The 23,968-nt window shown below is 43.2% G+C and overlaps 1 protein-coding gene across 8 annotated transcripts in view; it reads right to left on the bottom strand.

Annotated features, from left to right (window-relative positions):
- The window catches only part of PRKN (parkin RBR E3 ubiquitin protein ligase), a 1,206,600-nt gene that overhangs the window by 162,219 nt on the left and 1,020,413 nt on the right, over window positions 1-23,968 (bottom strand). For all 8 annotated transcript variants that reach the window (XM_044924574.2, XM_044924575.2, XM_044924576.2 and 5 more), the window contains one exon: window positions 20,922-21,071. In XM_044924574.2, coding sequence (XP_044780509.2) covers window positions 20,922-21,071 — 150 coding nt within the window. The remainder of the gene's footprint in view (window positions 1-20,921; window positions 21,072-23,968) is intronic.

The following is a 23,968-nucleotide window of genomic DNA, read 5'->3' as shown; positions in this document are numbered from 1 at the left end:
GGACAGACCCTGGGGCCCACAGCACCAGGACTTCTCTCAACAGAGGCCCCACGTGGGTTTGGGGTCAAGTGCACATGGGGTCACACGTAAACACACAGCTGACTCCGGTCCACACCAGAACGTCGGTGTCTTTAGGTCAGGTCATCTTCAAGAGCAGTGGATGGAAGCGGCTGCCACACGAATAGATTTAGACTTCAGCAAGAAAGGTCCGAGGTTCGACACTGAGTCACTTCCTGTTGGTAATGGTAATTAAAGGCTGACTTAGGAGTTGGCCTAACAATCTCCTAAGGAGAGGTGGCTCTTTGCTTTGAACGAGTAGGTGAGGTTCTGCACACAGACAGGAGGCTGGCTTCCCTGGCTCAGCGGTAAAGAGTCTGCCTGCAGTGCAGGAGACGCGGGTTCGATTCCTGGGTTGGGAAGATCCCCTGGAGAAGGAAATGGCAACCCGCTCCAGTAGTCTTGCCTGGAAAATCCTATGGAGGGAGGAACCTGGCGAGCTACAGTCCATGGCGTCGCAAAGAGTCTGACACAACTGAGCAACTAAAACCACCAACTTCCACTTATAAAATTCAGGCGGCTCAGTTTAAGTGAGGTTACTTTGAAAGGCTGTCCTATATGGAGACAAACAAAGCATCAACTGTACTTTCTAAGTCAAGACACATTTATAAAAGCTACTGATTTTTATAATAATTACAGATTTTTATAAATCAGCAACTGATTTTTACCTCTAGCTAGAAACCTCTGCAAGAGTTAAATATTCTTTAATTCATTTGTCACATTTGGGAAGCAGAGATTTAATTGCTTACATTTTGATGATGAAGGAAAAGATCATTTGATAATAATGTCATTCCTCCTGGGACCATTTCCATTTACATGGTATACAAACAAAATAATACGGGAACATTAACCTGTTTCTTAGAGCAGTGAAAGCTTATTAAGTACATAATAAAAATAAAAGAGTGGCAAAAACCATTTTGTATAAGATGCATTGTTCATTTCACACTATCTTGATATTTTATCCAAAGGTTTTTAATTGGATTTTGACAGTGTGGGTGAGTTTCTTGCCACCACTTAAATTAGCACTCCAAATTCTTCTGAGAGATGTCCCTGACAGCAAAGGGAGGAGTAGGTCAGCTCTGGGAGGAGTAGGTCTGCTCTGAAGAATCTCAAGGTCATGGCCCCAAAGAGAGGTGGTAAATGAGACATAATTTGAACATTCATGGATTCAGTTCAATATGAAAGTCTCATTCTCCACCCGGGCCTGCCCTAGATGGGCCAGAGAACTGCATGTTCATTCATCCTATGACTCTGTATTATCCTCCATATCAGATACCCTGGTTTGAGAAGGACACACCTGGAGTTTCCTTTCAGTTTCTTAACCTCTCTGTCCCCTTACCAAACCAGGAGGTGCTGGAGCAGCCTCAGCTGGTTTATATTAAGACCTGCAAGACTTCTCACATCTTTGCAGAGAAAGGACCAAGTCACTCTTCTGCAGACAGCAGACCAGTTCTTGAAGAGCTTCAATTATTACCTTTCTAACGATAACTCTCAAACCCTGACAATGAGCCTAATATGGTGGATTTCAATTTCATATTTCCAACTATCTGCAGGATATATTATTACTTCAAACAGAACACAGCGCTCTTCACTATTTGATATATTGTTTATTTTAGTGGAAAGTAAATTCCACAGGTGATACCATTCACCCTTAGCCTTAGAAAGTATCCCACAAGCCCCCAACCAGGTTGCTGAGGAAATAAACACACCCCTGCGTTCTAAGCACGTGGTGATGGAGAAATCAGCTGTATGAGCCCACAGGGCTCCAGGCAGGTGACTCTGGAAGAACACCTGTGTCAGGGAAGACTCTGTGACCAGAGACACAGAAAATGCAACTAAGGGGCCAAATAGCTGCCAAACGCTGTTAATAAAGAAGGGATTTTGGTTAAAATGTTTCCAAAGTTCACTTTACATCTTTTCCTGAGACAAAAACTAGTTTTAATTTGAAGTTTTCACTCTGATTAGATCTATTTTAAAAATATACATGCAAAATGCTTCCACTTACAGGAAATCTGGCCTTGAGAGACTGGGTTGTGCGCAAACATCTAGGGAAATAATACATTAAAGTTAGAATTCAAAAGATTCAGGGCTCATGTAAGTGGACAAATAACTTGCCCATTATGAAACTGTAGGAAATTTACTTCTGGATCCACTTTGTGAAACATGGGTGTATATGTGTGTGTGTGCGGTGTGGATATGCCTGTGGGGGGTGTGTGTGTGGTGTGGATGTGGATGAGCATGTGTGGTGTGTGTGTGTGTGTGTGGTGTGGATATGACTGTGTGGTGTCTGTGTGTGTGGTGTGTGTGTGTGTGCACCTAATCTGCTCAGGGAATAGAAAAATGATGTCCAAGATGGGCCATGATACCCAATACACTAATACCAATCAGTTCTGAGACATTTAAAATATCTAGCATAGGATTGTCTTAAATGAGTTTGAGCTTTTCACTTACTTTTGTATTTTCAAAATAAATTTGTTTAGGAAAACACACTTTTGCTAAATGGAAACAAATGGGGATTACAGAAGGGACATGATTGCATGGTAATATGCCTGACATCTCATGTCAAGGTTCTTCTCCAGCTCCAGAGTCTTGGAAAGCTTCCTGCTACGTGTCTTTTGTTCACTAAGTGTGTAGATGCTGAGATATCTGAGTAGAAAGGGGGCCTGGCATGGTCCACCCCCTGCCACTTGCTCCATTTCTCAAATGTTAAAAATCTTTCACGATTCCCAGCTGGCAGTGTTTCCACTTGAGGGACCTAAGTATGAAATGCTCTCATACGTGCATACCATGGTGATGGCAAGGAAACAAAGAAGAATAGTTCATACTAGAGATTATTAAACATTAAGCACTTATTTGTAGATAAAAGGCAGCAAACTATGCTACAGCATAAGACAGATGAGTAAATATTATGGCACGCACATTGCATTATAATTATTATTACACATTACCTATTAAACATTACATAGAAAGTGGCTGTGATTCAAGCAAGTTCTAAATAATCTCTAAATTAAAAGAGTGACCTAGTTCTTCCTCAGTCCGACCTCAAATGAAGTTAATATTGCAAAATTAGAATCCCTAAAATAATTCCTGAAAAATCTGTATGGGTAAAAAAAAAAAAAAAAAAGATAAGTGGTAATATCCGTTTCACAAGGTGTTTAGGAGGGTTATTTGTCAAAATGAACTTGGTGACATGAAGGGAATTAAACAAGGAGGGTGTTTGACAGACTGAGGGGGCGATAACGCCTCTCTAAGCTACGTAAACAAACCCGAAGCGAAGCGTCCAGGCACTGGAATCAGAGAACGGAAGCCTGAGGACAGTCCACCACAGGCAACCAGTCGGTTCTCCCAAGGCAACCGCGGCAGTTGGGGCCAATCGAGCGTTTTCCTCGCTTTGCTTCTGCATCTTCTCCGTGAAAATCGTGATCCCTGGTGCCTCCTGGTCACCAGCTCAGTACTCCCGGCCCCTTCCCTACCTCCACTCCGAGTCAGAGCCTTAAGCCTAGAATACTTCCCGGTCTCCATTAGGCAAAATCTCTCCATCCTTTCAGGTCCTTGATGAAGCCCCCCACCCTCAACAGTTCAAAGCCTTCCTCTCGCATTGTTTAATTCAGTGAACTACTATGCGGGTGTTAGATACCCTGCTGGATGCTTAGGACACAAAAATCAACAGACTGCAGCCCTGCTCCCCCCACCAGGGCCCTATAGAAAACGAGGGGTAAACAGATGGGAAGGAAGCAGGTAGTGGGGCCTCCCAGGTGGCACAGTGGTAAAGAACCTGCCTGCCAACGCTGGAGATGCAAGACACGCAGGTTCGATCCCTGACTCGAGAAGATCCCCTGGAGGAGGGCATGGCAATCCACGCCAGTATTCTTGCCTGGAGAATCCCATGGACAGAGGAGCCTGGAGGCTACAGTCCATGGGGTCACAAAGGGTCAGACACGACTGAGCAGGCACACACAGCCAAGCAATGCGACACGTGTTAAAAGGCGCGATGTTCCAGGTGACATGGGGCTGGGTAGAAACCCGTGGCTTTTCTGGGTTTCTGTGGCATGAACCTGCACTGCCGTGTGGATGTGCCACTTCCCACGGGGCATCTTGTCTTCCTGCCAGATAACCGGCTTCTCAGCGCTGTACTGTCCTCGCCTCCTGGTGCCGAGTGCCCAGTGCCATGCCACAGACACAGCGGACAATCAATTCACTCATTTGCAATAAATAAAAAACTTTCCCGTGTAAGTATTGCTGACTTATTTTAAATATAAAGAAGGATATATTGATTTTTTTTCCCCCTGGTGAATGTTTCTTATTAGCATAGCTTAGTTGCTGAAAACAGCATGATTTCTAGTGATTGCAGGAGAAGAACAAAAGCTAAAACTCCTAGGACGGCTGTTAGAAATGTAAATCAGAAGCTGTCATTACTCCAAGTGCTACGTGAAATCTCATATTCAATTTGTAACTCCAAAAGCTTTCATCTGCGGTCTGTTTGGTTCTACACGGTTAAGCAGTGCATTTGTATGTAAAATTAGAACAAAAAGATCAGCAAGTGAAAGCTTCGGTCCGAGGAGAGAATTTTCTAGAACGGTGCTCCTCTACTCTCAGCTTGTGGCCCTACCGAATGCTAACTCTATTCATCTGCACAAATTCAGAAGGTTATGGTGGCCACACCTTTCGAAGTCAGGCGGTGAATGCAATTTAGTGGGTCTTATTGAGAGCTAGAGGTCTAATTTTCATGCTTTGGAATTCAGAGAGTGAAAGATACACTGTTGAAGTGGGTATTCAGTCCTATTAGAAATAAAGAGGCCGCAGCGTTCCACTCAGTTTTTCTTTTCCTACATGAAAACTCAAGAGATCTGTGAATGGAAAGAAGTGGACGGTATTTGGGTAAGGATTACGGGAGAGACAGGACGGATGGTAGTTGTGGCAGAGACCAAACATTATCCTCCACTACCTCTCTGCTGTTTTCCTTCTTACGATTGATAATAACTTCAGCTGGCCACATGGGGCCAGCCATGTGCCTTTGGGGCGGGCCACATGGCCATGCAGCTAACTCCTCTCCTTGGGATGTGGGTCGGCATGTGCCGTGTGCCTCCTCTGGACCTGGCCTTAGGAGTAACATGCCCTCCCCTTCCCCATCCCCCTTAGCCCCGGTTGAAATGTGGCCACCATGCTCGGCCGCCAGTACCACGGGAATGAGGCCAGCTGAAGGCTTCGGGATATAACCACGGGATGTAACCTGAAGGTGATTTGGTCTGCTTCTGGAAAGTCCTTATCAAGAGCCTCTTTTGGGGTCATCTGCCCAGAGTCTGTTAGTGGATGAATTCCTTTAGTCATTTTAGAGAAATGAACCAGTTTTCATGCACCAGTTAACAGATTTTGGCTGGAGAGTCAGAAAGTCCAATCCAATCGGGTTAAACAAAAAGGAAACATACCCTTTCACATAACGCTCAGTCCAACAACAGACTGGCTTTTGAGCTGATTAACTGAGCCACGCGGTCAAGTGCACAGGAAGGATGTGGTTTTCTCCCCAGACCCTGCCTCGTAAGGGTCACAGCAGTGGCAGGACAGGCTTAGGCGGCTCGGGAGTCCCTTCTGACCAGGAATGGAGTCACCCCCCCAAAAGGAGAACACTTGAAAAAACAATCAAATTAGCAGGAAAGGGGGATGATGAAAATCAGGAGGGAAGTCAAGGCTGTCAACAGCCTGTGGACACCCACACGGATTCTAACAGTTACCGGACAGGTCCCCCAGCTCGGTGGGTGCCCAGGGTCCGGCTGCAGCAGCAAGCAGTCCTGGTTACAGAGTGAAGGTGAACAGCCATCAGAGTAGGCTTCAGGCTGCTTATTTTCTTAACTTTTGGGATAATTTGTGTCCCCGTCCATTGATTCTAATACCAATGACTTTTAAAATGGAGCTCAGAATATTAAAAGCATACCCCAGCAAATGTTCATCAAAACCATGCATATTATGGAAGTTTAGTGCTTTTCCAAACTGTTACAAAAACAACCTTTGGTTTCTCCAGAATGGCAAACTGAAAATACACATAGCCACATAGTCTCCAAACACCGATTTTGAGACCTTTTAAAAAATCTCTGGTACATTTGTAACATGAAGCTATTTCCATTCAGCTCACTATGGGAGGTTCTGGCTCAATTGATTTAATCTAACAAAGATCTTATCTCTTTAATCCAAACATTCTACCCCAACTTTTCTTATTGATTAAGCGGCTCCTGGACTTTACAATAATACAATACGGCTCATACAAAAGCCCAGCCTTGTCCTCGCATAAAGGAGACTCTCAGAAGCTGGATCAGATTGGATTTCTTTCTTTCCAAATACCAGCCATCTTCTGAATACAGCTTGGCTTTCTATGCTCTGTTTACATGTAAAACATTTACACGAATGGTCTAAAGAAGGTTGATAAATGACTCTTTTCTTGGGATTTCTTTTCTAGAAGGCATCCATTCCAATCACTTCGCATTTGTTAAAAATCCAGCAGGTAAAATTCTATCTTATTTCTGCTACAGACTAACTTCCTCCAAATCATCAGGTAGTGCCACTAGGCAGGCTTGCATACGTAAAGAACAATGCTTCGAGTTCGCGGAGAGAAAAGAGGTGATATAAAACGTTCGTATCCAGTAATTCACTTAAGGATTGCTTAGAAATAGGTGACGAGGACTAGGCTCTGTGGGTGGAGGTAACCTCAGGAATAGCTAATTCCATCTTCCTCTGTGTTAAGGACCTGTCAGCTTAGCACTAATACCTTGAGAGGAGCTGGGGAAAAAAAAAACACCTCACTGGACATTAAATTCCCAGACAGTCACTGCACGCTGGACAATAACCAACAAGGCTTTGTGAAGAAACAATATGATTTCTTTCTAAAAGAGAGTGGCGGGCAGCACGGGTTGGGGAAGGAAACAGGCTTTGTGGGCCTGCTTCTAAAGAAAGGAGGAAGAAAATTGCTTTCTTTTGGAAGCGCAGTAACAGGTCCACTTGACATTATTTCCTAGAGTGCAACAGAGAACGTGAAAGCCTTCCTTCTTGTTTCTATTCTTCTCCTACCCCTGGTTCAAGAGCAGATAGATGGGGTGAAGCGTTCACATTTGGCCTGGGCCTTACCCGTAGGCTTGTAGTCTTAAACGGTTTCTTTTCTTCTCCTTGGGGAAAAAAAAAAATCCTCAAATAAAATTAATGTCAAAAAAATCATATACTTTGTTCACATTATAAAGTTTTTAATTTTTTTGACCATTCGGCATTTGGGGGTCTTAGTTCCCCGACCAGGGATGGAACCCATGGCTACGGCTGTGAAAGCACAGCCTTAACCACGGGACCACCAGGGAAATCTCATACACTAGAAACCTGTAGATGGACCGCTGGACAAAGGCCTGTGTCACAGGCTCAGGTGGTTCTGCCAGGTATATCCATCCTGCTGCTGCTGCTGCTGCTAAGTCACTTCGGTCGTGTCCGACTCTGTGCGACCCCATGGACTACAGCCTACCAGGCTTCTCCATCCCTAGGATTCTCCAGGCACAAACACTGGAGTGGGTTGCCATTTCCTTCTCCAATGCATGAAAGTGGAAAGTGAAAGTGAAGTCGCTCAGTCGTGTCTGACTCTTAGCGACCCCATGGACTGCAGTCCACCAGGCTCCTCCATCCATGGGATTTTTCGGGCAACAGTACTGGAGTGGGGTGCCACATCCATCCTAAGGGCTGCCAATTCCCAGGGAAGGTGGGACTCAAAGTCAGGCTGGGCCAAGTCAGGTTTTCCCTGGGGGAGCCTTCAGAGATTTACTGTTAGCCTCATTCATTCAGTGCTAAAAAGGAGAAATACTGAGGCCCTCCCCTGCCAGCATCCCGGGGCCCCTGAAAGGAAAAGCAGGTGAAGAGGAAGGCTCCTGCCAGCATCCCGGGGCCCCTGAAAGGAAAAGCAGGTGAAGAGGAAGGCTCCTGCCAGCATCCCGGGGCCCCTGAAAGGAAAAGCAGGTGAAGAGGAAGGCTGACTGCTTCTCTCGGGATCCAAGCAGCACTTGGTTTCTGGGTCTGTTACAGATGCTTGCGGACTACTGACAACAGGGCTGACTTGTCTTTAATCAGGAAAAGCCCTGTTCCCTTCCAGGAATTTGTAGGGAACCGACCTAATAATTTACAGACAGCCTTTACAACGGAATGTTTCACAAGCAGGGGAAAATGTGTGATACATCAGTGCCGAATCCTTGTTTTGCTTGGGCCACCTTGAACTCTGTCTAAATTGTACTGAAAATAGGTGTAAACAAAAAACAGAAGATAAACAAAAGTCAGCAATAAAACACGCTGCAAGAATAGAATTCCTAGAATACAGGTATGTGCAAAAGGCCATCGGAATATATTTTCCTATACTGCAGGAACTGCTCAAACTATTTGAAACTGCACAAAAATTGAAATTCACTTATTTGCATTTGGCTGTTCAAAGCTTCTGGGGACATGCTTCTTAGAACTAATTTTGAGACTGCAAATTAAATTTCCTAGCAGACTTTACTTGCATTTTTCTTAAACATGTCATTCAATTAAATCAGTATGACAGGACAGCATGCTCCGTGCCAAGTAAATGTCTGAAAGAATGGACCACCTGCCTTGCCAGCCCCTTAGAGTAAACAGTAGCTGGACCTCACCATTCGGCTTTCATGCCCTTGGCCTCTGGCAGTGGCAGACCTATTTCCTTCTTTCTCAGTCTAACCCCAGAGAAACACTATGTCTGAAATGGTGTAAAATTCTAACCAATTTAATTACAGTTCACTTTGCTTTGCTTTTATTTTTAACAAATAACATGGCTAGCTTTTTTAAAAATAAAAGCTTGATTAATAAAAAATGTAGCTCATAAACTAAGAAAATCCCTTATGTTATAAAAAGTAAAAGTAACATATCTACATGTTTAGAAACCACAAACATTACAGAAAGTTATAAACTGAAAAGTATTAATAAAAGCTTCCTTCTCTATATCCCCACTTTTTCTATCCAAAGGCAACTACTTTAATGGTCTGTTGAACTCTTTTCAGGAAATATTTTATATGTTTATGAGTATTGATCTTCTTTTTCCTGCTCTTTCCTCTTAATTCTGAGTATTAAAATATCAGCATGCAGAATGACCGTATTTTTTTAAACAGGTGGTGGTGGTGGTTTAGTCGCTCAGTCGTGTCTGACTCTTTATGACCTCATGGGCTGTGGCCTGCCAGGCTCCTCTGTCCATGGAGTTCTCTAAGCAAGAATACTGGAGTGGGTTGCCATTCTCTTCTCCAGGGAATCTTCCCAACCCAGGGATTGAACTTGGGTCTCCTGCATTATAGGCAGATTCTGTACCACTGAGCCACCAAGAAAGCTCCTTTTAAACAAGATATTGTACTTTATTGTATCCATAGATCAAAAATGTACTTAACCACTACGATATTATTGACAATTTGACTGCTTCCAAGTTCTTGTCTACTACAAAACAGTAGTATAAGGAATATCCTCCACACTTACCTTGACAAATCTTTGCAATTATGTTCACGAGCTATATTTCTGGCAGAAACACATTTCTGTTATACAGACAGGAACAGGGATAGGGTTTTGCTACTCAAGTCAGGATGGGGGACTTCGGTCTGGACAGATGATTCTGTAATGAGGCTGAAACCCTATAGGCGCTAATGTAGGCAATTATTCAAGGCAAACAATTTTAAGCACTGGAATTAAAAACCCTGGACCTGCAGATTGATGACGTAGACACTTTTCAGAGGAATAAAGTGAATAATCAGCTATTATTGTATTCTGTCAACCTTAACCTGAGATGAATAAAAAGTCAATGGAACAGGTAGAAGCTGATGAACACTCAGAGCAACCAGGTGAGTCACGTCAGCCCATTTGGACTTCCCGGCCAAGTGCACACAGGCATGGAGCAAAGGGCTGGGCCTTGGCAGCCAGGGCAGAAGATTCAGTGTTACATCGAGTATATATATATATATATATTTTTTGACAAAAGCCACTTTTAGTGAATTGACAGTATGAATATACAACATAAAGTGTCTCTAAGACTTTCTTTCACTTATAAGTGACCAAGAGTCAGAGAACCTGCCTGACTTTTGCTCCAGGGAGATGAAGGACTACTGTGGCTGAATAAATGCTAAAAAGGAATGGGAGGAACAAAACAGGGCATACGTGTACAATGAGCTATTACCAATGGGAAGGAGTGAAATTCTGACACATGCTGCATGAGGCTTGAAAACATGATGCTAAGTGACAGACATTATGCTAAGCCAGATACCAAAGGACAAAAAATTTCTACGACTCCACTTACATGAAATATCTAGGATAGTCAGGTTCACAGAGACAGCAAGAAGATTAGAGGTGACCAGGGGCTGGGAGGGATGGGGAATTAATTATTGCCTAATAGGAACAGAACTGTGGTGTTGGAGAAGACTCGAGAGTCCTTTGGACTGCAAGGAGATCCAACCAGTCCATCCTAAAGCAGATCAGTCCTGGGTGTTCACTGGAAGGACTGATGCTAAAGCTGAAACTCCAATACTTGGCCATCTCATGCAAAGACTTGACTCATTGGAAAAGACCCTGATGCTGGGAGGGACTGGGGGCAGGAGAAGGGGATGACAGAGGATGAGATGGCTGGGTGGCATCACTGACTCGATGGACATGGGTTTGGATAGACTCCGGGAGTTGGTGATGGACAGGGAGGCCTGGCGTGCTGCGGTTCATGGGGTCGCAAAAAGTCGGACACGACTGAGCAACTGAACTGAATAGGAACAGAGCTTCTGTTTGGGGTGATACAAAACTTTGGAAATAGATAGTGGAGATGTTTATCCAACATTATGAATACTTGATGCTGTTGAACTGTATACTTTAAAATGGTTATCAAAGGCGAATTTTATATTGTGTATATTTTACCACAATCAAAAATAGTATTAAAAAAGGAATGACGAGAGAACAAAGAAAGCTGCTGTAATAATCCCATTCCATAATAACAGCATGAAAGATGAGACGCGAACCACAGAGGGTAACCATGGGCTAGATGAACAGTGTCAGATCTGTGAGGCCATTTTCTAAAGGTAGCATGGAGGGAAATTGAGAAAAACCAGCGCACAGGGAGGGCTGGTCTGGATGAATATACAGGAGGAACTAGCTGTTTCGGGAGTGTTCAGCAGAGACCCTAATGAGAAAGGAGGGCTGGAGGCAAGTCAGAAAGAGCAGGACAGAATGTGCCTCTGGGAGGCTTCTACTCCCCAATGAGAGAAGGCCTGAGATAGTGGGGAGAGGATGTGAAAAATAATGAGTGCAGTGAGATGGAGCAGAGCTCTCCACCCCCCAGAAACCCCGGTGGGCTCTGGGAAGGACAGGGAAGACAGGACCAGCCTTTGGGATGCCGGCAGGGAGCTCCCGCGCGCCCCCTTGTAAGGGTGGCCCCACCAGGGCGGTTAGCGCGGGCGCGGCCCAGGCTCACACCGGTGCGACCACTTGTGCAGCGATTCCTGACCGTGTAAAAAGCCAGAACGACAACAGCCACAGAAACCATAATGGGAAAGAACATGAAAACAAGACATGTATGTAACAGAATCACTTTGCTGTATACTAGAAACCAAGACAACACGGTAAATCAACTACACTTCGGTAAAATAAAATTTAAAAAACCCTGTGACTCCTTTGTCATGACCACAGTGTCCTATGCAGTTAACGTTTTATGAGATTGACATACACTGATACCCACTATAGAAACATATGTATGTATTTTACCATAATATCCTTTATTCTATGCAGCTCAAAAATCTTCCTTGTTCATTTAATAGGAATCATTTGAAAATATGCTGCTAATCGCACACAGTCATAAAATTTCGCTCTATCTTCTCTATGTATGTTAAATCCATAAAATTATATATCAATAGCAGTTTAAGAATAAAGAGGTTTCACTATAAAATATGTAGTCTCAAAAATACCTCTAATACAAATATGGCATATCATTAAAAAAATCATGCTTTGTTAGTCCTCTGCAAAGAGGAAAATGTTGTAGACTTAATGTTCTGATCCTTGGGTTTCACTAGCTCCTTCCCAAGAGTCCTGTGGTAAGCTTGCTATTTAGATAAAGCAAGGGATTTGATTCCCTGAGTCAAGCTGCTCTATGAGACACCTGTCGTATAAGATGGACCACCCAAAAGGCAGTTCTTGCTTGAAAGAACTTAGGGAAGGCTGCTGTGGTATTCCCCTTGTTCAGGCATAGATAGGCATGTTTGCATAATGAAAGCTTTAAGTCCAACAGAAAAAAGCCCTGTTTAACGGATTTTACTGCATGCATTGGAAGGACTGATGCTGAAGCTGAAGCTCCAATACTTTGGGCACTGGATGTGAAGAGCTGACTCATTGGAAAAGACCCTGATGCTGGGAAAGATTGAAGGCCAAAGGAGAAGAGGGCAGCAGAGGATGAGATGGTTAGCATCACCAACTCAATGGATGTGAACTTGAACACACCCCAGGAGATATGAAGGACAGGGAAACCTGGCGGCTGCAGTCCATGGGGCTGCAGAGTCGGACACAACTGCGCTACTGAATAGCAGCAACGGCAACCGTGGGCATCCAAGCCCTCTGATCACTGCTCTTGGCCCAGGCTCTCTGTCCTGGGTTCCAACTGTCTTCCTGGTACATAACATCCCTGGGACCTGCACTGAATAAGGGTCACTTTGGAAAACACTGCTGTACATTTTTTTTTTAACTTAGGAAACTGCTTTAATTTCTAGGAAGATTTTTCTTCTTAACTAGAATTGAAGGGGTCAAACTTCAATTTGTTTGAGACACAGGCATCTTTGAGCTTGTGAATGCTTCTTCTAGGGTGATATCTTACGGCCATTTTCTCTGCCCCACTGAACTTTCTGTGATATTGATGAAAACACACTCTGTCTGCATGGCCTAGGTCTAGTTCAGTAGCTGGAGGCTGTGTGTGCCCATTGAATACTTAAAATGTAGCTGCTGTGACTGAGAAACCTAATTTTAAATTTGATTTAATTTTACTTTAAACAGTCACTTGTGGCCTGTGGTTACCATATTAGATAGCCTTGCCCTAGACTGAAGTGAGGGCAGGATCAAAATGAATACACAGAAACTATGTTATCTTCATAGAAGCCTGTTTTCTGGAATGTTCTGAGCTCTCCTGTAGCTGGTAGAGCTAAAGAGGGCTTTTCTATTCAATTTCCCACAAAATTGATTTCCTAGGCTTCCCAGGTGGCAAACTGATAAACAATCTGCCTGCCAATGCAAGAGATGCAAGAGACACAGGTTTGATCTCTGAGTCAAGAAAATCTCCTGGAGAAGGAAATGGCAACCCACTCCAGTATTCTTGCCTGGAGAATCCCATGGACAGAGGAGCCTGGTGGCTACAGTCCATGGGGTCACAAAGAGACAGACACAACTGCATATACACACACACACACGTGCACAACACATTATTCAAAGAGACAGAGCTTACTGTTTTGAAAGAGTATAATTATTTCACACTTCCCTTATTTTAAACAAAAAATAGCCAAAGACACGTGGAAAGGTCACTGATCTACGCTGGATTAGAAAATATATATTTCTATTTCAGACTGCAGAATACTTTCTAGGAACATTTGCCAATTGCTAAATGTTTTCCAGAGGAATGGTATGCAAAACTTGTTTGTATGTTTATGAACAGTTTCTTTAATTAAAATAAATACTCTCCAGAGCTTTCTGTCTTTGCACTTCAAGCTGGCTTGCAAGCAGAAAGTCTAGCAAGACTAATTTCCACTCTGCAAATGAGCCAATCTTAGAGCTTAAATTAGATTTTTGGACACCTGTCAAATAAACATGGCATGCATATTTCTGACATTTCATAATGTTAGCTTTCTTTTAAAAATACTCTCTGATAAAGAACATCCCGTATATCAAAAATAATATGTCAAAAAGATTTGATTCCATGCTCTACATGTTGAAGAGGCCATCGAGTTGAGGCTAGCAAGATGAGATGATAGCCTGGAGCTTAACCCCAACAAACCCACATTTAGGCAGAATGAAAAATACCTGTGCTTTTTGGTGTCTCCTGGAAAGCATTATGACATAAACCACACATACATGGAGTCTAGGTTTTAATCTCTATTCTCCTTCGGAAAAAGGGAGATCTTCTACACAGTTTTCAAAATACTTGAGGCAATTTAATTACATTTTGTATTTTTGTAAAACTCTTTAAAGAATGGAAAAAGTAACCATTTTCTTTATTAAATATTGGCCATCTCTTGACTTTCTATTTCTGAGTCCCACATATTGAAAAAAGGGCTCCCCATCTAGTTACTTTTAAAATCAATAATTAGATCTCTGAATGAAGGAATAGTTATCCCCATTTGTCTACATAGACTCGTTTCCTATATAAGGGCTAAAATAGGAGGCTTGGACTCGAACTAAAATCTTCATCAATATATGAATGCTATTGTTATAAGTAGATTCTGCAAGGATTTCTGGGCTCACAGCAAGTCTACCCTGTCCTCATTGAAGTCTAGATTCAGTTTTGATGAAGCCTTTGTAACTTAAGGTTCTACAATTTTTGAGACTCTCGTCAAGGAAGACAGTGCAAGAATGTAAACTTGGGTAAGAGTGCGTGGAGGGTATCTGTGCAAGTGAGGAGCCCGAGACGGATGCTCCGCTTCCTCGAGCAATCCGCCTCAAAGCCACACATGCTACTCATCAAAGAAGGGAGAGTCTCTCGGACGCCTTAAGAAATTCTATTTAATTTCCTTAACTAATGGTCGGCTTAATGACTTTTTTTAAAAGATCTCTGGTTTACATTTAAATGCATAAGAGTTTTTTTTTCCCACATTGTTAAATCTTGTCCCTGTATTTCTAATTCAAAACAGAAAACTCTTCATTAAATTCATAGTATTATTTTAAGACATTATCTCTCAGATGTATAATATCCCAAAATACCATCAAATAAGATAAAGATGTTTTGCTGATAGAAAACTTGTGAGGTTTGATTGCCATAGCTTTTTGTATACCCAGGTCAGTGAGTATAATATATTCCATATTTTGTTGCTGTTTTCTAGCATTAAAATGTCAACATTTTACATCGGCGCCATCAAAGTTAGTGAGATAGTTCTGATGAATAGCAATAAGGCCAGAGAAAGAATAATGCATTACATGAATTCCTCAGGAAATCAATTAATATTTTTATGTGCAGTAGTGAAAATATGATCAAGCATTGGCATTGAGGTCAGTGAGTGAGGTCAGGCTATTTAATCCCCAAACATATCCTTGTTGAGTTCTGTCTATCCATGTAAAAATATTCTGTGCTTGTCAAAAGGAAAATATCAGTGCTCCCAAGACCAAGACATTTTCTTTATCAGAATGCACTGAATTCTTCATTTGGTGGTGAGGCCTTCGATAGGGCAAATAAACTGCAATTTTTGGAGGATTTTCAGGTTCCTAATTGACTTTTTGTGGATCTCTGAAGTTAGTATACTTTGGTGTTCTAAATGATGTATTACACATATGAGTAAAACACTGCATATTTTATGTTTTTTGAAGAGATTCTTGTTGAGGCAAGGTAAGCGATTCTAATATTGGGGTACATAATGATTAGTATTTGAAAATAAAAGTGTATTCATATTACTTCTACATTGTTAAGATTCATTCATTCACTCAATGAATGTTGAGCTCTAAATACACGTTCTTACTGAGAACAAGATCAAGGCTGAGGACAGCAATGTGCAAGCACGAAACAAGTCTAACACTTCGACTCGGACCCTGAGAGGGAGCACTTAAGCTCCAATCATTCTTTAATAATGGTAGAAATTTTGCTATAACCATCACACATCTATCAGGCCTTTCCTGGGTGGACTGACATTATCATTTAAATGGAAATCCTTATATTCCTTAGCTAATGCTCACTGCTTTCTGGGTAACAGTTAAGCCAGTGACTTAGGAGAGCCAAGGATCAGCTAATCTGACTTTCCAGTGAGTAGTACTGTATGCCAGAGAAGGCGATGGCACCCCACTCCAGTACTCTTGCCTGGAAAATCCCATGGATGGAGGAGCCTGGTGGGCTGCAGCCCATGGGTTTGCTAAGAGTCGGGAAGGACTAAGAGACTTCACTTTCACTTTTGACTTTCGTGCATTGGAGAAGGAAATGGCAACCCACTCCCGTGTTCTTGCCTGGAGAATCCCAGGGACAGGGGAGCCTGGTGGGCTGCCGTCTATGGGGTCGCACAGAGTCAGACACGACTGAAGTGACTTAGCAGCAGCAGCAGTCCTATATGCTTGCATATAGAAGTCATAAGTACTAGCCTGAGCGCTCATTTAAAGAAGTCAAAGACAAACACAATACTGAAGCTTGTGCCTTCAGATGGAAGCTGTGTACAACAGCGATCAGGGAGGTAGCGGGGACCATCTAGGCATGTGGTGGTGGACTGACTGATGGGAAGATTAGAACTGTCCTGTCTGGAGATCAGCACAGAGGTGTGTCTCAGCTCTAAAAATGTGAGTCCATGTGGGTCCACCTCACTATGTACCTGGAAGGTTGAATTCTTCAATTCTGTGAATAACAGGGAATTTGGTTTTCAACCTTTTTTTATGCATGAGATCCTTTTTGTAACATCAAGCCCCACATAATAAGAGTTGACAGTTGAGGACAAATTAAGTACAGGTGGATTCGCGGATACCTTACAATAAACTTCGAAGCTACAGCCTAAGAAGCACACCCGAGACTCTGAGGCTTGCACAGCTTGCTGTCAGCTCCTTTCCTTGAGTACCTTGTAGCATGAGGCACCCCCTGCTCTGGGGGCAGTCCGCTTTGTGGCCACTGTCCATGGTGCTACAGCAAACCCTGAGCAGACCCCTCTGATTCCTCTTCCTCTAACTTCTACTTATTGGGCCCTGTTCTGTTTCATAACAGACAGACAACATAACAGTCAACATAAACTCGCCACGGTTTCTTTCACACAACAGCTTTCCATTACCACCCTTACATCCAGAAAAGACTGGCAGCTTACAAGGGTGCACAAATCACAGCCAAACAGCACATACCAGAAAAAAGGGAAGAAAAAGAAGTCAAGTCAAGAAATAAGTTTCCAAACTCATCGTATTAGTGGCCCATTTCTCTGCTGTAGACACCCCACAAATGTGGCTCTAGGTTTTCCAGCAGTCAGCTTTCAAGGGGGACCATTAGCAGGGTCAACTTTTCCCAGGACAAGCATAATGAGCCTGGAATGGGCACCAGGGTCCCTCACAGAAAAGCCCTCTCGGATGTCCAGAGCCACAAGCGTTGAGTCATCTGTATAAAACCGCAGTAAAAACAAATAACACCAAATTACTGTGCAAGAAAAGCAAAAGCAATTCTTTGAAGGGCTAAAACAGTGAGGCCTGGGTACCTAATTCCCTGCTGCATCTAGCTTGGTTCAGGGGGGAATATTCTAGAATATCTGGAAGAGAGGATCAAACAAACACCCTGTTGTTAATTTTCCTTGAATATTTAATTAGGTCTTCTAGGTGAGCTTTTGATAAATACTGATTAAGCTTTTGATTAAGTAAATACATACTTTATGCCATGTGCTATTATACCCATCAGCTCCTTTAACATTCATAATGGCCTTATAAGGGCTTCCCAGGTGGCGCTGGTGGTAAAGAACCTGCCTCTCAATGCAGGAGATGTAGGAGACGCTGGTTCGATCCCTGGGTTGGGAAGAATCCTCTGGAGAAGGGAATGGCAACCCACTCCAGTACTCTTGCCTGGAGAATTCCATGGACAGAGGAGCCTTATACAGGGCCATTGTAATACACTCTGTTTTAAAGTGAGGAGACTGAGGCACAGAAAGATTAAGACCACTGGTAGTTGAGGAAGCCAAGATTTGGACCTAAGTCATACAACCTAACCTCCTTTTTAAGCACTACAGAATCCCTAAGGCATGTAAGTTGGGTTAACATGCTTTTGTGAAAGTTGAAGATTTGAAGAAAAAAGAGCAGTGATGTCAATTTATCTCTTCTGAAAAGCCAAAGCAATGGGAATTGATATCAGCCCGAAAAAGCTTACAGGGACTGGGGGAAAAAAGGTGGGGAGGACAAAGAAAGCATCAAGTTAGATGTTTTAGAAAATCATTTCTCTTTGTTCTTTATTCAACTTCTTCAAATTATAGACAGTGGTGGTTCAAAATATATCCCTGAATCCCCTGACACCTTTCCTTTAGGATGGAGCTTAGTTTTCCCTTCGCTTTGTGGGTGGGCTGGAACTTCTACTCAGTGCTAACCACAGGAACAAAGCAGCCGTGATGGAGCACAGCCTTGGAGAGCAAGCCACCGTGGCTTTGTCTTTGCTCTATCCCTTGGATCATTTGCTCTGGGTAAGCTAGCTGCCATTCTGGGGACAAGTAGCCTAAGAAAAGGGGTGTGTAATGAGAACTGCGGACAGCAGCCAGTGAGGAACTGGGGCATTTCTGGCTAAGTAATATACAATGGAGTATTACTCAGCCATTAAAAAGAATACATTTGAATCAGTTCTAATGAGGTGGATGAAACTGAAGCCTATTATACAGAGTGAAGTAAGTCAGAAAGAAAAACACCAATACAGTATACTAATGCATATATATGGAATTTAGAAAGATGGTAACAATAACCCTGTATACGAGACAGCAAAAGAGACACTGATGTATAGAACAGTCTTTTGGACTCTGTGGGAGAAGGAGAGGGTGGGATGATTTGGGAAAATGGCATTGAAATACGTATAATATCATATGAAACGAGTCGCCAGTCCAGGTTCGATGCACGATACTGGATGCTTGGGGCTGGTGCACTGGGACGACCCAGAGGGATGGTATGGAGAGGGAGGAGGGAGGAGGGTTCAGGATGGGGAACACATGTATACCTGTGGCGGATTCATTTCAATATTTGGCAAAACCAATACAATATTGTAAAGTTTAAAAATAAAATAAAACTTAAAAAAAAAAAAGAATCATGGGTCGAGCCATTTTTGCAGTGGGTCTGCCAGCCCCAGTCAAGTCTTGAGTTAACTACAACTGAGCTTGACTCCAACCTCATGAGACCCTGAGCTAGAACCACACAGCTAAGCTACTTAGGGATTCCTGACCCTCAGAAGCTATGAGATAAAAGATGTTTATTAATGAAAAGGCTAAAATTTGGGGTTATTTGTTATGTAGCAACAGATAAGTAATACACAAACCAACAAGCATGCCCCTTCCCCATAACAAAACAGAATAAATAAAGATAAAACACATTACCTAGATGTTCCAAAGAAATACCCTGAAGATAGTCATTCTCCTTTAGGTAAGGTTTGCCCCTAAACTCTCTTAACCCAAAGATATTAAAGCAATTCAATTCATTTCCAAGGTAATTTTCCATAATTTGGAGTTCAAATGTGTGTGTTACTTAGAATATCACATTGTGTAAAAAAGGGAAGAGAAAGACGTTTAAATCTTAAAATTATATAAACCTTCAAAACTGTTCAAGATGAACAATGAATGCAGAAGACAGGCCCAAAGAACTCCCCAGCTTTAGACAATGGAACAATAGGAACAATTATTAGGTAGAAGCATAGATAGAAGTGGGCCATTAGTTAATGGCTATTGTAACTCAATCTACAAGAAAACATTTGCTGGAAACTCTGATCCCGGAATTTGGCAGCTTGCTTGGGCCACATGCAGCTGATGCAGATTATACAGTAAATGATGATGACTAAGGCTGGGAAGCAGGGTTTGATTTCCATAATTTCTAAGGCTAGCAGACATGATGTGAGTTTTCATCCTAATGAAATCGCCATTAGCCCAGAAGTATTTCTTTCTGCTTACGCATCATGGTATCTCATTATTTTTCAACTTCCACTTGCTCTGCTTTATCACTCAGCCCAGAGCTTGGTGAGCCCCACTGCATGACCGATGGGGCGCTCTACCAAGGATGACAGATGCCAATTTATGCATAGGTAACTCAGGCGGGGCAGCCCCAATGAGGCCTGGGTGATACGCCTCTGCCATCCATCCACACTCCTCCTTCCAACAAAGCTCCTCACGAAGCCGCAATTTTAAAAGGAACGCTCTCCCATCACAATTCAACAGCATTTTATAAGCACATACACTTCTTCCTTTTCTGGCCGGCATGAAATTTAATACCAGGATTATTATCCATTTGTCATTTCAGCCTATAATTTAGCCAGCCTATTTGCGTTTGAGTTATGCTTCCCTCACCCCTTCACCGTCAGCCCGCAGCCTTGGACCCGTTCAAGACGCCGTCTAGGTCATATTGGTTTGACCTCTTAGAACAAACATTTTCCATGCTTCTCTTTCTGCTTCCCTAAGAGGCCCCATTAAGTTTTGCGCATCTCGATTTAAAATGATTTTTTACCACCCGATAACATTTCAAGTGTTCCATATTAATCTTCATTTTTATTTCTTGAAATACTTAGGCCAGCGACGTCGCTAAGACAATCACGCTAAGAGGTGGAATTCTCTTTCTCCTTCACTCCTGTCGACTCGATGCTACCTCTGAAGAAATCATTTTTGCTCTGAATTATCTGAGCACCGGAAGAAAAGTTTAAAAGGCTGACCGAGTGATTTCACGTCTTAAACACGGATAGCTATCAAAGCAGAAAATCTTACCTCCCCTCATTATATACGGGATTCTGTTAACTGAAATATATTTAGTTTTGTTTTTATATCAGGTTAGTTTTAGTTTTTACATCAGGTCAAAGATATCTGAGTCCAAATGGAAAATGAAAATAAATTAAAATGAAAATTAAAAAATCAGGCCAAAGCTATCTGAGTCCAAATGGAAAATGAAAATAAAGCACCAACCGAGCCAATTTCGCAAAGCAAACACACACACACAGTCCACACGGGGGTGTGGCTGGTACTCACCCCGCAGCCCAGGCCGCGGCCCGGCTCGCAGGAGACCTTCCGCTGGCCGGGCTCTGGAAGCAGCCCGGCCCCGCAGCCCGGGCCGGGGCAGAGCACGCCCCCTAACTGCAGCACGCACTCTTCCGCCCCGTACTGCTGGTACCGGTTGTACTGCAAAAAGAAAACCAGATTTTCAAAGAGACAGCACAGATACAAAGAGGTACAGGCACTCACGTTTTACCGAAATGCTACTATTGGGTGGTTTGGGGGCGTTTTCGTGTCGATCCACTTCCATAAAAACTGCAGGGGAGGGGTGGGTGGGGTGGATAAGGTATGGTCCAACCTAGAGAATCCCAGTCCCAACTTAAATAAGACATAGATGAGGCATTTATTCTTTGTGTTTCTAGAAATCTGTCCTCCAGCAATCTGCTTTTTCGAAGCTTGGATTTTTGGAATACGACTTTGTTGTTCAGTCGCTCAGTCGCGTCCGGCTCTGCGACCCCATGGACAGCGGCTGGCCAGGCCTCCCTGTCCCTTACCATCTCCTGGAGTTTGCCTAAATGCATGTCCATTGACTGAGTTAGTGATGCTATCCAGTTACCTCACTTAATACTGTTACCAGCAGCATTTAATAGACTTTTTCATACAAATTTTAGGGACCGCATCCATACTTAAGTTATGGACACTCTTAAGGACTCACTCTCAGTTTCATCAGATAGTATGCCATCATGCCTCTATTCGGGGATCTAGCAGTTTTTAAAACCATTTTGAAAAAAGGCGTCAGTGTTCCACCTCTGGTAATTGTTAGCAGCCCACACAATATCAGTGAGCATATTCACTCTGACGAAGAAAGACTAATGTTCAAGAACAAAATTTTCCTTTCACATTATTCTTATTCTTAAAGCATGATTTCTTTTACCCCTGACTTCATTTCTTTGTGCTGTTGCTTGGCTCAGTTCGCTTTAACGATTCCTCCAGCCTGCAGAATAAGATTCAAACGGCACAGGCCATTGTCCAAAGCCTTCCTTATCACAGCCCTAAGTTACTGTTCTCCTGCATTATTTGATCATACGCTCCTCTAAACTCAGCTCAACTCAGATCGATCTGCTCCACAATGAGTTAATTTGTGCAATATTTATTGAGCACCTACTATGTGCCAGATACCCCTGTGACTGCTGGGATACTGCCTCGAACAAAAGGGCATCTTTACTCTCATCCAAAAGTCTAGAACAGGAAATACAGAAAGGTCAAACTGTCTAGCATGTCAGATGGTGATAAGTGGGGAGGAGAATAAAAAACCAGAGACAGATTCAGGGGAAGACGTGAATGACAGTTTTAGAGGGGTGATCAGGGAATCCCTTATAAAGAAGGTTCGTTTAAGCCAACATCTGAAGGAGATTATAAAAGCAAGCCAGGTGCCACCCGGGGGAAACGAGTTTCCAGGCTGAATACAGAGCATGATAAAGGTGCAGGGGCTGCAGCGTGCTCATATTGTTGGAGGTCCCGTAGAGAGGCCAGCGTGTCTGAAGTAGTGAATGGGTGTGTGTGTGCAGGGGGCGCAGATTAATAGTAGACGAGCCAGAGAGTTCATGGGGGTCCAGGATGTATAGATCCCCGAAGGCTGCCAGAAGAATTCTGGCTTTTATTCTGAGAGATATGGGAACCGCTAGAGACTGTGGAGCTGTGGATGACACAATTTGACTAATCTCTTAAAGACAGCCATCTGGCCTATGTGCTCAGCGTAGACTCTCGGGGACAAGGATGGAGGCAGGAAGCAGAGATGCAGGTTGGAGGTGGTTTCAGTGAGGTCCATGGAGAGATGGTGGTGGTCTGAACCAGGAAGGCAGCCGTGGGGGTGACGATGGATCAGTGGTTGAGCTCTGCATGTACTTTGAAGGTAGAAATGGCAGATATTTTTAGGCGGATTGGATATGTGACGTGAGAGGAAAAGGAATCAAGCAGGATATAATGTTTGTCCCCCAAGGAGAGAGGACGGGGGAGCATGGGGGAGACCTACTGAGATGGGGGGACATGGGAGAAAGGTGTGTGTGTGTGTTTGTGTGTGTGTTTAGAGAGTTGAGAAAAGGAATCGTTATTTCTGTTGTCATCTGTTCAGTTTGTTAACCTCTGACACAGCTAAGTCAAAATGTTGAGTGCCTAACTGAACGGATGGCTTTGGAATTTAGGAGAAAAATGTAGGTTGTAGACACCAGTTTTGAAGTCATGGGTGCACACAGAGCTGAAAAGGAGAGGATTAGCATCAGGGCAACTATCCATTTTCTCATATTTCTGACCTCATCAGAAAGAGAAAGATGGATTGGTCAAGTCCCCTTGTAAATATGCTAATATTACTTATATACAATGGCATTAGCTAGAAAAGAGTTCTCATCTGTAGAATGCATTTAGTGGAAACACTTGATCTGAGTTTGCTTACAGTGAACAAACTAGAATATGTGAATGCATAAAGCAAGGCTCTCTGAAAATGTCATAAGCTATGCAGTTATTAAGGGGTGAATGGAGACATTTCATCAAGTGGTGAATGGTGAGACAGTTGGTATAGCTGAGAGGTTTTGTGTTAGAGATCATTCTGTGGGCTTCCTGGAGACCTGACGCATTGGCTCTTGCCTAGAGTATGTCCCAATATGCCAAAAAAGGGCCTGGGCTTTGTTAAACACAGTCGCTGTGTTAAATGATGGGGGCTTCCTTGATTTCGTCTGTGTTTCATCATTGCCAGCATCCTTGAAGTTATTAGGAAAGCGTGACACTGGGCTCCATCTGTGATTCTTGTACGTCTGGTTTGACAGTCAGACTCTGTGTCATCTTAGCAGCCCCAAGACTGGAAGAGACTCTCTGCCCTTTGTGGAGGCTGAGATGGAGCCACTAAAGGAGACTGAGGCAGGTGGAAAATGAGAAGAATGAGCCAGTCCTGGAAGCCAAGGGAACACCATGTTTCAAGGAGGGTGTATGTGTCATGACAAATTGTGTCAAAGGCTGCAGATAAACCACTTTATCTGGAAGCTGGCTGGACTTAGAAATGGAGATGCCGTTGCAACCTTGACAGGAGCCAT

The sequence above is a fragment of the Bubalus bubalis genome, chromosome 10 (assembly GCF_019923935.1).
Source record: "Bubalus bubalis isolate 160015118507 breed Murrah chromosome 10, NDDB_SH_1, whole genome shotgun sequence".
NCBI classification, from domain to species: Eukaryota; Metazoa; Chordata; class Mammalia; order Artiodactyla; family Bovidae; genus Bubalus; species Bubalus bubalis.
The sequence above is the reverse complement of the archived record's forward strand: the minus strand, read 5'-3'. Positions and strand labels throughout refer to the sequence as shown.